Source organism: Capricornis sumatraensis, chromosome 8 (genome assembly GCF_032405125.1).
Source record: "Capricornis sumatraensis isolate serow.1 chromosome 8, serow.2, whole genome shotgun sequence".
NCBI classification, from domain to species: Eukaryota; Metazoa; Chordata; class Mammalia; order Artiodactyla; family Bovidae; genus Capricornis; species Capricornis sumatraensis.
The window spans coordinates 3,819,900-3,835,416 of NC_091076.1; the positions used below are offsets into that span (position 1 = coordinate 3,819,900).

The following is a 15,517-nucleotide window of genomic DNA, read 5'->3' on the forward strand; positions in this document are numbered from 1 at the left end:
TGGGGAGGGGCCCGGGTGGTGCTTGGGGGAAGGGGGGAGACAGGGGAGTCTATTTTCTGGCCCCAGAGCCAGCAGAGTCAGCGGGGCTCCCTGGCTGAGGCACTGGTCTCAGCCCTTCCCTCATCTGGCAAACTTTGTTCCAACTTTAAGCCAAAACCCTCACGGGCGAATTCTGACCTGGGATCACAGGAGACCCGCTAGGGTCTCGTGGTCACCTGGTCGGGTAGGGTAGGTGCTGGCCCACGCGGCCTGGCTATCATCCAGGCCAGGCGCAAACGGGGGGTTTGGGGAGCCGGGTCAACGTGGAAAGACCGACCGGCCCTGGCGCCTGCTGCCCGGGGCGTGTGGAGCTCCCAGGCCGGGCACCCCGCACGGAGGCGCGAGGCTGTGGCCCGAGGTGGACGGCGCGGTGGCGCCTGGAGGCTGCCGCCCTCCCCGGGCGAGGCGGCTTCCCCACCCCCACCCGTTGCCCCAAATCGGCACCAGCGGGAAGGAAGCGTCCCTCCCGGGGGCCCTAGCGGGCTCACGCTCGAGCTGGGGGCGAAGCGGCTGCGAGCGGGGGACTCGCGGCCGGGGTTGGGGCGGGGTGGGTGGGCGCGTGCCTGCGGCGGGGCCCACGTGCGCCGCTGGGCGCCCCCCAAGCGCCTAGAGCCCCGCGGACCCGGCGCCTCCCGTCCCACCCTCCCCGGGCGCGGCGCAGGTGCGCGGCCCTCCCTGGCGATCGCGGCTGGCGGCCGCCCTCACTCACCGTGCCCTCGGACGGCAGGTAGCCGATATCCTCGATGGCGCAGATGTTGATGATGTGGACGCTGCGGTCCTCGGCCGGGAGCGTCGAGTACTTCTCGTTGACCCTCATCGCGGCCGCCTGTGCGCCGGGACCGCCGGGCGGCGCGCCCTCCCCATCCACGGCCCCGGCGGCCTCTGCAAGCGGACAGGCGGCGTTCGGGCGCGCTGGCTCGCAGAGGGCCGGGCCTCCCGCTCCGCCCGCCGCCCGCGTCGCCCGGCCCCGGCCCGGCCCCGGCCCCGCGCGCCGCGGTGCAGGAGCGCCCACCCTGCGGGTCCCGCGCCGGCTCGGGCCTGGACGCCCTGCCGGCTTCCTTCGCCTTCAAGAAAGATACCAGCGCTGTGCGCTCGCTTATGCCCGGGCGGCGGCCACGCGGGTCAGATTTTCCGTAGAAATTTAAACACAGGAAGAAAGTATTCCATTCCTGCGGAGCCCCACCAAGTTTTATTTTTATCCGAGGAAAGTGCCCCTCGAGCTGCTTTTGAGGGAGGCCAGGGTGTCACAGCAGGGAGGGAGCGTCCACCAGCCCCCACCTTCAAGAAAAGGCTCGGATCGTGGTAGTCCTGCTGCGGGTCACCTTGCAGCCTAGAGGGACGCTTCTGAGGTTGGAGTCACGAATGCTCTCCCTGCCTCTTCCCGCTCCACCCCTGGCTGACTCCTGGTGGCCACTCAGCTCTCACCTCCTCCAGGGAGCCTCCCCTGCTTGCTGCGTGCCCGCCCTGTCCAGCTCCTCCCCGGAGCCCCCACTTACTGAATGTTTAATACTCTTGTGCCCAAGCATGACCAGAGTCTGGAACACAGTTCACCTCATTGAACCCACAGCCTGGTCCTCCCTTCGCAGAGGGGACTGGGGGCTTCAGAGGCCAAATAAGTGGGGGTGGGGTGGGCCCCTGCAGAGCTGCCTGCCCTCCTTGTGTGGTCTCTGCTACCCCCCTGAGGGATGGGGAAGGTGGCTTTGATATCTCTCCTCCCTGGGCTAGCAGGGGCCCAGCCCCTGGTAGGTGTTCACTTTTAATCCTCTGTCCCTGCAGGAGGAGGATGAAGGTCCCCAGAGGCAGCCATGCTCCTGTTTGGCCTTTGGGGTTCACACTAGCAACCCTGCCTGGTGGGGATGGTGTCTCCTTTTTTTCTGCCTCTCCATTTCCCATTTGTTCCTCTAGGAATGTACCGAATGCCACTTCCTCCAGAAAGCCACCCTGGACTGCCCCTCCCTTAATCACTCAGGCCCAAGAACGTGTCTATACCTTGACGACAGCACTTTCTTTTCTCCACTTCGTTTTGCAGTGGGTTCCTACAGCTGCTACTGTGACACAGTCCACGGTGTCAAGAGTTGGACACCACTGAGCGACTAGCACTGTCGCTAGTATCATTTTTCATACAACCAGTTGATGCTCAATAACTGCACGGCCACTGAGGAACTTTCGGGGTCTACAGAAATGATGACAAGCTGCCTTATAAGGTCCTGGTGGCAGCAGCCTGTTTTGGCTTCAAGAACGGATTCTGGGATCAGACAAGATGGGGTGGGGGAGATGGGGTGGGGTCTGTTCCCGCTCTGACACTGTCCAGCCCCGTGACCTTGGGACAGTCTCCTTAACCCTCATGGAGCCTCCATCTTCTCCCGTGAACGTCTAGCGTGTGTGAGCTCAGTGCTGGGCTGGGGGGCGCTGGGCAGTGGCAGCCATGGTCAAGATCACTACTCCAGTCATCTTGTCATTGCCATGACCTTCTCCCCTCCCCCATCAGGCTCAAGTCTGTCAATTTCTTGAACTTGGAGAAAAGCAAGAAGGTTACTCCATCCTTGGGCTGGCCTTGCCAACAGGAGCTGAGTGGCCCTAAAGGACTCTGTCTGCTACACCTTGGTCAGCTAGAGTTGGTTTGGAGAAGTGCGTTAGGCTGCCCAAGGTCCCACCAGAAACGGTTTTCCACGGTCTCTGCCACACCTGGGAGATCTTGCCCCTTAAAGTTCAAGTTTTGGGGGTTAGGAAGACTAATCACACACACACACACACACACACACACACAGAGGATTATGTAACTTCATTCATCCTTGTTGGTAAACCACCAAGATTGTGTAACCCTAATGTACCATCTTTCTAAATTTATTTTCAAGTGGTAAAGAGTCTTGCTGAAGTCTATGATATATAGTGTTTGAAGAAAGAGTGAAAAGGTAATTCCTCAACTCTGGGGACATTGACATTTCCAAATGTTTGGGAGGTGACGCTTGACCGCTGACCCTGGACAGGCTCTGGGGCTTTGTGCCTGAGACCTGGGGGCTGCAGGGTAGGGACCGTGTCTTAGGCTGGGCAGCTCCCTGTGTCCTCCCAGGACAGTGCTCCCTGCGGCGGTTGCCTCAAAGCCTGTGTTTCTCCTCTTGTTTCTGGGGTTCATGCCTTCACATGCTCAAGCTATCTGCTTGCCTGTAGAGCATCCCATTCCTCCTCTGCACATCAGTAGATGTCCCTGTTCTGCTCCCCTCCCTCATCCGTTTCCTCCTGCCCCCTCTCCTAGTCTTCCTGGGAGGATGGTGTAGAGGTGCTTCATCAAGAGCAGGGGAAGTGCCCAGAGCAGGTACGAGGATGTGTCAGCTGGGATCAGCTCTGACTCCGGGCTGCTTATGGCCTGGACCGGGGTGGGGGTGGGGTCGTGGTTCTTGGATCTGGGGATCCCAGGGACCAATGAGAAGTAAAAACAACATTCCCCTCAAATCAGGAAGAGGGGGATGGGATTCTTCTAGAGAGATACCTTCAAAGTAGAAGGACTTCGCACGCGTGCATGCTAAGTCGCTCCAGTCGTGTCCGACTCTTTGCGACAACATGGACTGTGTCCCGCCAGGCCCCTCTGTCCGTGGGATTCTCCAGGCAAGAATGCTGGAGTGGGTTGCCATGCCCTCCTCCAGGGGATCTTCCCGACCCAGGGATTGAACCCGCATCTCTTATGTCTCCTGCACTGGCAGGCGGGTTCTTTACCACTAGCGTCCCCCTGGGAAGCCCGGAAGGACTTTAAAGGGTGCCTTGTGTTCTGGTGATGGTTTCTCCTTCTGGGTTCGCTGCCTTCCGCTGTCTCATGGCCGTCACGTTGAGTTCTGTCTCTCCTCTGAGTCGCTAATCGCTTATGAACAGATTTTCTAGATAAACTGTTACATCAAGTTTGCGTTTTCTTCTTTTTGACTCGCTGATTCTCACGGTTAAAAATCCACGGGGACTGGTTTCAGCAGCAGGGTTCATTCTCACTCACGAATTACTGAAACCCGGCCTCATTAACTTTTATTATGGGAAGTTCTGGACCTCCCGGCTCGCTGTGCTCCGCCGCCGTGCTGCCCTTTCCTGTCCCTGTGACGTCACCCACCACTGGGCACTTTCGGCTTTGCTGGCATTTCTAATAGTCCCTGGGAGTGCGGGCACCAAGTGACACAGGAGGCACAGGAGAGGAGGCTTAGCGTGCGGCCGGCTGAGTGTCTCCTCTGAAAGAAGCTCTAGCGGGGCCCCTTTCCGCTTTGGAACATCAGTTTCATCTCCTGGATGTCGGGTGTGATCAAGAACGTCTTGCCGTCTGCCTGCCTAGTGCACATGTCTGAGCGTCGCTGGGCGAGCAAATCAAACTTTGCAGAGCAAGCGGAAGAGGGCATGGTGAGCCCGAGGCAGGGGTCATTCCCGCCAGGGTCTCTCTGATACAGCGCTCTGCCGGGATGGGGTGGGTGGGGATGGGGTTTCTCCACTTGGCTCTAAGCACAGCTGGGGCTGGACCGTAATTTGCCTGGGGGTGGTCCTGTGCCCTGTAGGATGCTCAGCAGCCTCCCTGACTCCCTCCCACCCCTCCCTCCCCAGTGTGACAGCCAAGCACATCTCCAGACAGTGTCAGGTGTCCGCTGGGGGCAAAACCACTCCCTGTTGAGAACCCTGCTCCCAGGCGTCAAAGGGAGACCCAGGAAGTTGATCTTCCCACCTGTTTCTCTGATGAGGACGGAAGCCTAGTGAGATGCTTGGCTTTTTATTAGAGGCCCACGAGGTGGGAGTTTGGGGTTGCTTTTAATGAAATACACAGATGCCTCCCTGCCCCCCAGAGCTGCTCTCATTTGGTGGAGGGGCTGGCAGGATCCAGGGCAGGCCAGTCTGCTCTACCCCTCAGTTCTGGCCACGCCTGCTCTGGGAGCCTTCTTCCCAGGATGGATCTCTGTGCTCAGTGGTGCTAAATAAATGCTGCTGAGTCATGGGCTTCCCGGGTGGGGAGAGGAGCATGGAAGAAGTGAGAAGCTCATGACTCAGGGCTATTGTGAGCGCAGGGCCCCCCCATCCTCCGCTAGCTGGGCCCCCTGCCCCCCTTGTCTTGGAATATCCGGGCGGGCAATCCCTGTAGAAAGAAATGAATGCCCTACAGGTATATGACCTAACCGGCTAAAACTGACTGGGATGTAATTATCCCCAGGGGAGACATGCCTGGGGCATTTATAACTGAGATACGGTGGGCGGGAGACTGGACCCCTGTCATTTCCTTCCCTCGAATGATGTCAGAACCCTGAGCAGAAGCTGGCGAGCTGCAGCTGGATGGGGACACTCCGCAGGCATGGAGGCTGCCAGCTCAGGGCTCTGGACTGTGGCCAAAGCATGAAGTTCTGTCTGGGGGATTTCCCCCCACAACAGAATCCATGGATGTTGTTTCCATCAGCAGGTTTTCAGACGTTTTAAGTGTTTTGTTAACCCAAGGCCTGCCTTTTGAGAATTCCTAGGAACTCTAAAAACACACCCAAGGTAAGTTAGAACCCAGCCCCTCACCTCCTCCTGGAAGCCCTTCTGGCTTGACTGGTATTACTCATCTCTGTTCTGCTGCCTCCTTCCAGGCTCTCCAGCCCATTTCTACTCCACCCTCCTCAGGCCTCTGCTTTATTTCTGCACTCTTCACCACCCCTCCTGTCTTTGGCACAATATAGATTTCCCTGTTTGTTTATTTATTTAACAAGCAGTGGGCAGCACTTACTACAAACCAGCGGCGTGCTAAGCTCTCTGCAAACATTAACTCACATTCTTACAGTGATTACAACCAGTTGCAAGTGGATTCACACAGATGTATCCCCCCCTCACCCCCGACCCCGCCTGGGGTCCTTTCTTTGGGGATTTGGGGTAAAGTCCAGACTGAGTTTCCAACAGTTCCCTTCACACTAGTGATCCTACAGGTATCATGACCCAAATCCCCATGATGATGAAGCTTGGGCACCCGAAATCCCACCCACCAGGGATAGAATGCAGGATGCGACTAGGCCAGCCCGGGACTACCCTGCCCGGCAGAGTGTGGAGACTCTGCTCACAGTATGCTGATTGCCTGCTTCTTAAAATGAAAGCCCCATCCAAAGGCCTAACGTGCCTTCTTGGGGCTTGAAAGAATGAAATAGCTTCAGCCTGCCCTGCTCTAAGAAGCAGCCATTTCCCTTCAACGCTCCCCAAGAGAACAAAAGATTTCCAAGTGCCACGCACAGGTCGCCCTTATCTGGGCTCACACCACACCAGGTGAGCTTTCAGGATCGTGGAGCCCCTAAGAGATGAGAGCGAGGTGCTCCGGGCAGAAGATGGCACTAATCCCCAGTTTGCAGAGCCGGGATGTTGCTCAGCCAGTGCCCTTGGAGTGTGTGAACCGGGGAGTTGCTCTCACCCACACAGCCCAGCCGCCTGCCTCTTCCACACGCACACGTGCACGTGTCCGAGGGCATCACACGTGCATTATTGCCTCCTGCATTCAGTGGCCACATACAACCCTCTATTTCCCTAAAGACCCTTATGTCACAGCCTGGGTTGGCTACCTGAGTCGCCTTCTAGAGCGGATCCTCCTGGACTACCCTGTGTGACCTCACATGGCTTCCTCAAAGATCAAGCAAAACCAGAAATCCCTGGACGGAAGACTAGGCTTAGCTGTAGTTATGGGAAGATCCTGGAGCTTTCCTGTGAGATTCACAGTCAGAATAAAAGATCTGGGCTTTTGTGGGGCCACGACCTTTCCCAGGAAAGCTCGCTGTTCCTGTGGTTGTGCCTTCATTTGTGAGGGTTCAGGGCAGAGCTTCTGTTTTGTGTCACGGCCTCTGCTAGATCCAGAGCCTCCATCCTCCGCTAGGTCCGGAGCCTCCATCCTGCAGCCGAGCTGCTGGGCTCAAGCTTCTCTTGTGTACAAACTCACTGCGTACTGTGTTCTGGGGCTTGCCCGGCTGGACACCTAGCCCAAAGCAAAGACCCGATTTTGGGGGGAGGTGTGAAGGAGCAGATGAGCAAGGGCACCAGCTCTTCCTGTCCCGGTGCTGGTGATCAGAACTTCGAACTTCCTCTGGGTTTGGCACCCTGGAACTCATCCTCCTGGTGTAACTTTCTGGTGCACTAAAGGAGTAGATTTTCGAGACTTACGCAACAGCACTGTCCAGTAGGAACGTGATGTGAACCACTGGCAATTTGCAATGCTGAAATCGCTATGCAATATTTCAGTTGCTAAGTCATGTCCGACCCTTTGCGACCGCATGGACTGCAGCACGCCAGGCTTCCCTGTCCTTCACTATCTCCCAGAGTTTGCTCAAATTCATGTCCATTGAGTCGGTGATGCTCTCTAACCATCTCATCCTCTGCTGTATTACAAGAATAAAAATCATCAGGGGAAACTGATAAAATACTGTATGTAGTTTGTTCCATAAAATGTTATCTTTTCAACATGTGATCTGTATAAAAACTGTTGAAGAGCTAGTTGACATTCTTTTTGCCCCATAAGAATTCGAAATCTAACGTGTGTTTTATGCGTACGCAGCATATCCCAGTTCAGACAAGCCCTGTTTCAAGGGCTTGAACAGCCCAGCTACGAAGCCTTTCCTTATTATGCAGTTGGATGGCTGTTATTTCTGCTTTATGTTTTCTGTGTTTTCTAAGATTTCTGCAATGAACACAAATTAGTTTTATCACCAGGAAAAGGGAGGCTATTATGAAAAGCTCTGACACCATACAGCCTGTGGGGTTATATCAGACCCTTTTGATTGAGGAGAAATGGCCACTTTAGAAAACCACCTTTGCTAAGGGCCAATTGGAGACACATTCCTAAAATATTTTGACAGTTTAGTCTTTAATTACAAACCTATCTGATTACACGGCTGGCCACACAGGCTTTTTAGTGGAGGAGGAAAGAGAACTCTCTATTTCCAGACCTGAGAAGCATCATCTGACCCACCGGAGGGCATCCTCCGTGGTCCTCAAGCTAAGCACCAGTTCAGCCACGTGTGAGCTGTCTGTGCCCCCTACCCAAGCATGGGAGCAGATGTTGACTGAGATGCTGGCCCAGAGCATGGGGTGGGGTGTCTTCTCCTGCTGCCCAGAGGACTACTCGACGCTTGGGCTCCTGGCCTCTGGCTCTTCTGATAGCACCGCCTGGGCTGAAGGGAGGAGGGGTCATTCATTCACTCACCCATGACCTACCCACTCCTTCATTCACTCACTCATTTATTCATCCGACCACTCATTCAATCATCCATCGTTCGTGCACTCATTCATTCATCCAAATCACTCACTCATTCACTCACTCGCTCATTCACAGAGGCCCTCATTCATTCATTCACCCACTCCCTCACCCGCTTGCCCATTCCTCCACTCGTCCTCTGGGTGCCCACCCCATCCATCCGTTTCCGTTTCTCCCTGCAGATTTCACCTCGCCGCCCCCCCCACCTACTGCATAATTCCTTTCATTGTCTCCGTTCTAGTCTGCCCCACCCCCTCTCTTGGCTAGAATGTCAGCTCCAGGCTATTTTGTCATGATTCATTCAGTGACTTCAGATTTCCGTGCCTGAAAATGACACCAGAAAGTAAGCCACAAGGACCGAGGGCAAAGGAACACAACTGAGCCAGGCGTTCAGTGAGTGTGGGCCCCGAAGCATTTTCTATTAAGATGTAAAATATTTGGAGGAAGAGAGAGAGTGAGAGAGAGGAGCGTCTGTGTAACCCACGAGGAATTCACTTGGCCCCTTCAACCTCTCCACATGCACGCACGCACGCGCGCGCGCACACACACACACACACACACACACACACACGGTCACACAGAGACCAACTCATCCTAAAGCATTAAAAATGGGCCCACAGTGAGTAACCTCTCCCTGAGGCAGGAGGTGGACGGGTCATCCCCGTGGACAGAAACTCCAACATATCAATTGCATGACAATCGAAAGAGGAGGCTGGGCCCTGCCCAGGTAAAAGATAAGAGACCACGTATTTCTCATTCTTGAAGTCAAGGAGACCTTCCCAACTAGGAAGTTCCTTGGAGGTCAAAAGGAGAGGGGACACCACCCTTCAGTAAGTGATGTCAACTACCCATAGGCCACTTCGCCAGAATCCATCTTGGCTGAGAGACGCTCACGCACATGTGAGAGGTTCCTGAGGTAAACCAAATACGGACTCAGAACCAGGCAAAGCAAGATGAAGCCAAAGAAAGTGAAGCAAGGTCGTCATTAGTGTCTGCCTCTTTATGGCCCCGTGGACCCTCCGTCCATGGGATTTTCCAGGCAAGAACACTGGAGTGGATTACCATTTCCTTCTCCAGGGGATCTTTCCAACCCAGGATTGAACCTGTGCCTCCCGCATTGCAGGCAGACACTTTACCATCTCAGCCACCAGAGACGCCCCAAAGGAAACCCAGAAGCAATGCCCCATAAAAGTGATTCAAACCATCACAAGGGCACGACTCTCCCTGTGACTTGCCCCGTGTGTCTGCGTAAGTACGGTACTCTTTTTCCTTCTGATAAATACTTGTTTCTCTACTTTTCATCTTTGTGGGAATTCTTTTCTGCAAAGCCGAAGGGCCAGAGCCTTGTCACTGACCACTGGTCTAGTTGCTAGGATCCGGGGCTCTCACCACTGCGGCCTGACCTCAACCTCCGGCTGGAAACTGATGCCTCACTTCAAGCTGCTTCAGGCCGAGGCCACAGAGGTCACTTCTTCACACTGACACGGTTCACCCAGAAGTTCATCCCCACCGCAACCCAGATCCTCCAGGATCTGCAGCCCTGCAGATCTCAGAGGGCCCAGGCCCGCCCCTTCTGTGGTGCCTGCACCCTGGCCTACAACACCATCACTTCCCACAGCAGTGTCTGAGAGCCAGTTTCTCTGCTTGGAGTGCGAGAATTACTACATCTGAAATCAGGCTTTATGGAAAACCAAATGTCTTCTTTTTCGCCCCCTGCCCTGGTGAAGCTCCAATACTTTGGCCACCTGATGTGAAGAGCTGACTGCTTGGAAAAGACCCTGATGCTGGGAAAGACTGAGGGCAGGAGGAGAAGGGGGCGAAAGAGGATGAGATGGTTGGATGGCATCAATGACTCAATGGACATGAGTTTGAGCAAGCTCTGGGAGTTAGTGAAGGACAGGGAAGCCTGGCGTGCTGCAGCCCTTGGTTTCCCAAAGAGTCAGACACGACTGAACAACAGCAACAACAACAGCTCCTTCCACCCACCCTTACGTGGCAGGAGAACCCCTCGGAGGAGGAACTTTTAACTAAGTGATGTCTTATTCCACAGTTCTATTCTCAGGGCAAGCTCCTTGAGATGTTTATAGCCATCCACTTTTCCCTCCTGCTTTCCTCCCTATTTGGCAGAGAGGCTGACCTCTGACCTCAGCCCCAGACCCCTCCTCTTCCTGGAGAAGTCACTCCTGGTTCCTTCCAGCCCCTTTCAGAAGAGAGAGCCCACCTGGTCCTTTGTTGGGGAGGACATCAGTGCTCCCAATTCCTTTTGTTAGGCAGTTAGAATAGAAAAGAGTCCAAGATGGTGGTTAGAGGAAGCTGTGATTAGAAGAACCGTGCAGAAGACAAACCAAGAAAGGGGAAGTCCACAAAAAGGGACACCACAGGCCAGAGCGAGAATCTCCAGGGCAAGGCATGCCCAGCACACCCCTTTGCCTGACTGGCCTTGAATACATGACTTATTTACATTCCCTTCCCTGATTGGTCTGGGGTGCAAGCCCTATTTTGCATGGGACAGAACCAATCAGGGTTCGGGGGACGCTTAGGGGAGGGAACAAAGGACATAAAAAGGGAGACCTAGCCAGAGTGGATGGAGACAGCAATGGCGCCCCACTCCAGTGCTCTTGCCTGGAAAACCCCATGGGCAGAGGAGCCTGGTGGGCTGCAGTCCACGGGGTCGCTGAGTTGGATGCGACTGAGCGACTTCACTTTCACTTTTCACTTTCACGTATTGGAGAAGGACATGGCAACCCACTCCAGTGTTCTTGCCTGGGGAATCCCAGGGACGGGGGAGCCTGGTGGGCTGCCGTCTCTGGGGTCGCACAGAGTCGGGCACGCCTGAAGCGACTCAGCAGCAGCAGCAGCAGCAGCAGCAGCAGCCAGAGCGGAACCTCTCCCGTGGGGGTTGGTCTGCTCTCTGTCTTGGCATGTGCTCCTTGCTGCTTGCTTAGCAAATCTTGCCTGCCTGAACAGTCCTGGCCTGTCCTTTCAATTCTTTGCTAAGGTGAGAAAAGAACCGAGGGAAAAACACCAACCTGATGATTTCAAAAGGAAAACAAGGGGGGAAAAGACTCCGCGTGGTGTCCTGAGATGGGTCCAGGCCCTCGTGAGCAGATGCACGTCAATTGCTTTGTGAGGAAAAGTGTATTGAGCGGGGCGCTCTGCCATCCAGGGGGAGACGAAACCACTCGGCACCCCCAAGCCTGAGAATGGACACGGGCCTTGGGCTGTGACTTGTGGCTTTGGGCTGTGACTCCAGCACACAGCCCCCTGCCTCAGAGCTGGATGGACCTCTGCGGCTGCCGTGACGTCTGCGGTCAGCTTGCAAGGGAGGAACCAGGTGGCAGGCCCCACCTCCTTCTCCCGTCATAGCCTTGTGGACTTCAGGGACCGTAAGAGGAGGCTGCTCTTCCTCAGGTAACGGCTGGATGCCCTCTCCACGGCCAGACACTTGCTAATGGCTTCACCATTAGCGGGTCCCTGCTCAGGCATCACCTTTCCAGAAGGACTTCCCCATCTCCCAACCCCGCCCCTTTGCTTCGAAGCACTTGTTGACTTTCTCTTTATCCCAGAGAATCAGGGCCCTTATCGGTCACTCTCTGAGGTGTTCTCATCACCCACCAAAGCACACAGCAGGTTGTAAAAATATTTGTAGAAAGTGTGAATGAGTAAATATGTGTGCTTTGCTGGCGTCCACAGACCCCAGTGCCATGAAGAGCAAGCACTGTTGCGACTAACAGGTAATTCTAATCTGATTCAAACAACCCCTGAGTCACCTGCCTTGGCTGCAGGAGGCCTGGAATCTTCACAAATGGGTTCTCCCCCAGGAGCCAGGAGGATGGAGGGGCCGTGGGAGAGAGTCCTGGGGCCTCTGGTCCAGAAGGTGCAGGACCCCGGGGAGGAGCCCTCATCAGATCTCTGACCTGCGGGAGGGAGGGAGCAGGGCTGGGCTCCAGGCATCAGTGCTTCCGGGTGGCGGTGAGGAATGTGCCTGCCAGTGCAGGAGACGCGTGAGTCGTGGGTTCGATCCCTGCAGAGGGAAGACCCCCTGGAGAAGGGAATGGCAACCCATCCTAGTATTCTTGCCAGGAGAATCCAATGGACAGGGGAGCCTGGTGGGCCACAGTCCATGGGGTCGCAAAGAGTAGAATACAACTGAGTGACCGAGTGCCGTCAAGGTCCCACTGTGTGCGGCCAGGGAGCTGTGAGCCCCAGACACAGGCAAGAAGACAGATCTGCCCACACAGAGCTTTACGGTCACCCCGGGAAGTCAAAAAGCCAGGGGAGAAGCCCGAGGAAGAAAGAAAGATCACGATAGGTTCTGGAAAGTTCTCCAGAGCCAGTGGTTCTCAGCTGAGCCCTAAATGGTGACCGGGAACCAGGAGGATGAAGAGGAGCGGACGGCTGCTCCAGGGAGCGGGAAGGTCTGCAGGTGAGGGCCCCAGGGGTCTGGGAGAGGAGATGGCGAAGCCTCGAGGGGAGGGAGGGCAGTGGGGAAGGCTGAGGGCCGCCGGTTCGTCCATCGCATCGGTGTCCCTCCACCCCCGGCTGCAGTGCTGCACCCCAGTCCCCCTGACGTTACGAGGGGACATACACAGAGTGGGGAGGCAACTTCCCATGAGCGGCCACAGTGGCCTCACCACGAAGGGGGCGTGCACAGCCACTCAGGAGAGGGAGACCTTGGGAAGACTTTGACAACCACTCTGTTTCCATGCAAATGAAAGGATTTCTAATGATTGCCTTGAACGTGAACATGAACGTGAAGTTGCTCAGTCGTGTCCGACTCTTCGCGACCCCATGGACTGTAGCCTACCAGGCTCCTCTGTCCATGGGATTTTCCAGGCAAGAGTACTGGAGTGGATTGCCATTTCCTTCTCCAAGGTATCTTGGATCGAACCCGGGTCTCCCACAGCGTAGACAGACGCTTTACCGTCTGAGCCACCAGGGAAGTTTGCTGCTCCCTTTTAAAGAGCAAGGGGGTGGGGGCTGGATGGGGGAGGGACCAAGGCATGGCAAAGGGACAGGGAAGAAAAGTCAGAGAGAAGAGGGGAAAAGGAAACCCTTCATTTTCTGTTGGTCTGACATGGACCCAGTCCTTCACTGACCACCGCCTCAACTCTGGAAGCCAGCGTAAACAGGGAGGGGCCCGCCTCTGTCTGACCTCGAGGGACAATTTTAAAGCTCATCTCAGTCCAGGGCATCCCGCTGAAAAATCTCTCCAGAGCAGAAATAGGACCAAGAACAGAGAAAAAGTGCTGAGGCCCAACAGAGGGCTCACGATGGGGATGAGGAACCTGTTTCTCAGATAAGCATCTGGCCTTTAAGAAGTGTTCCTTCTCATCTGTGGGGCTGAGGTCAGAGAACCAGCCCTGGGGGCGGGAGGTGGGTGGGAGAGAGGCGAAGGAGCCACGTAGGGGTCTTCCCAACAGACGGACAATGGATGGTGCCCGAAGCATGGTCCTGCTTCTGCTCTGTGGATTCAGGCTGTGAGTCCTTACCCTGGCCCAGATCTACCCCCCAGGCTGGGGCTCCACCCCCCACCCTACCCCCCACCCCAGCATGATCTCGGGAGCAGGAAGGGCTCTGCCTGGCATTTCAGAAGCCTCCTTCCTTCAACAAGTGATAAATCTGCCAGGTACCCATTGTGGGACCAGCCTCCCTCTGTGTGCTGGGAAAGCACTCCCCACCTGCACGCACCAATCCACTCCAAAGCGTGGAGACTGCCAGTAAAGAAGGAGGAATGAGGAAGGGAGTGGGAAAAAACCAAACAGGAGAACAAGGGAAATAAAGAGAACACAAGATTCCCGGAGGCGTAAAGACCTGCGCCTCAGAGAAGAGGGATTGGAAAGCCCTGAGGTCACGGTCAGGACCGCCCCCCCCCCCCCACCATATTAAATACAGTTACTGTGCTGGCTTGACTTTGATTTGTCAAAGAGACACCAAAAGAAGGGGGAAAAAAGATGTGCTATGAGCTGGTCACATTTCTCCAGAACCAAAGGGTTTCCAAAGCCGAGGGTGGGAGGGTACGGAATGCCCGATTTTCATTATCACCGGTAACGAGACACCAAGAAAGTGGTGGGTGAGACACCTGGGGGTGGCTGGGCTTCCCAGCAAAGGGCACTAATGCCAGGTGGTGCGGCAAGACTTGCATTAGCACAACTGTAATCTCATCTTTGAGAAAGGCAGGACTCGCTCAGCAAAAATGCCCATTCTTGCTGCCAGGCTACTGGGCAGCAGACCGGGGTGGAACTTGCTGGGATTAGAGGGGCTGGAAGGCTCCTGGTGCTTCTTGCCTCCCACCACCCCCTGACCCCCTCAACAAACATAGCACCAAGCACACTCGGGCCTGTGGCAGTGACTGCCCCAGGGAAGTCAGGTTTCACATTCTGAGATTCTCAACTGCCCCCAAGGGCTCAGGGAGCAGCTGGGTTTGGGACCCACCTGGTCTCGGGGGAGCAGACACGCACGCAGGTGACCGTGGTGCCCTGGGACCAGTAACCCTTTATGGAGAAGGTGCGGAGTCCACAGGAGGCCTGTGGAGGGGACGCGAATGGAGCCCCAGAGGGAGGGCGGCTTCCGGGCCCTCTGCCCACCTTGCTCCAGCCTGACCCCTTCAGGATCGTGCACGTTTGTTCCTGGGGCTCTGCCTTTGCTCTCAAGATTGGGAAATGTCTTTAGGGTCTTCTGGAATTTAGGTCCCTGGGGAAGGCTATCTGGAGCACACACCCGTCCTTGGCAGATGTTTATAAATATCTCTCAGGCACTCCACACAGTGAAAGGTTCTCATCCTGATTCTGTTCTGAATTCAGGGCCCACCGCATCTTCTTAGTTAAAGAAGAAAAAGTCATATCTGTCTTCTCAAAGTACTCTTGGCTGCATTCCCTAAGGCTCATCCTCACACAAAGTCTATGGTATACACGGCACAAGTATCATCAGACCCATTTTGCAGATGAGAAAACTGAAGCCTCAACAGATCCAGTGACCCACTCAAGGTCGCGCATTTGGAAGCAGCAGAGGTAGGGACCCTCCCCTGACCACTTGAGCCCAAGAGCAGGCTTCCTCCCCTGCTGTCAGTCTAAAACGCCAACTCTCACGGCCACGCGGTGTGCACGCCCCTCAAAGGCATAAAAGGATCTGTAGGAGGCAGCTGGTAAGATGCAGAATGGGGACTCTGCTTCTGGCCACAACAGTGTAGTGACTGTGTCAGAGTCATCCTTCTGCCAAGGACAACTACGGAAACTGGAAAAAAACAACCAGAAAACCTTCTAG

General features: G+C 55.5%; 1 protein-coding gene across 1 annotated transcript in view; it reads right to left on the reverse strand.

The window, feature by feature from the left end:
- The window catches only part of ANO1 (anoctamin 1), a 119,536-nt gene that overhangs the window by 96,271 nt on the left and 7,748 nt on the right, over nucleotides 1–15,517 (reverse strand). The window contains exon 2 of the mRNA XM_068978801.1: nucleotides 749–921. Within this exon, the coding sequence (XP_068834902.1) occupies nucleotides 749–856 (108 nt within the window). The 5' untranslated portion in view covers nucleotides 857–921. The remainder of the gene's footprint in view (nucleotides 1–748; nucleotides 922–15,517) is intronic.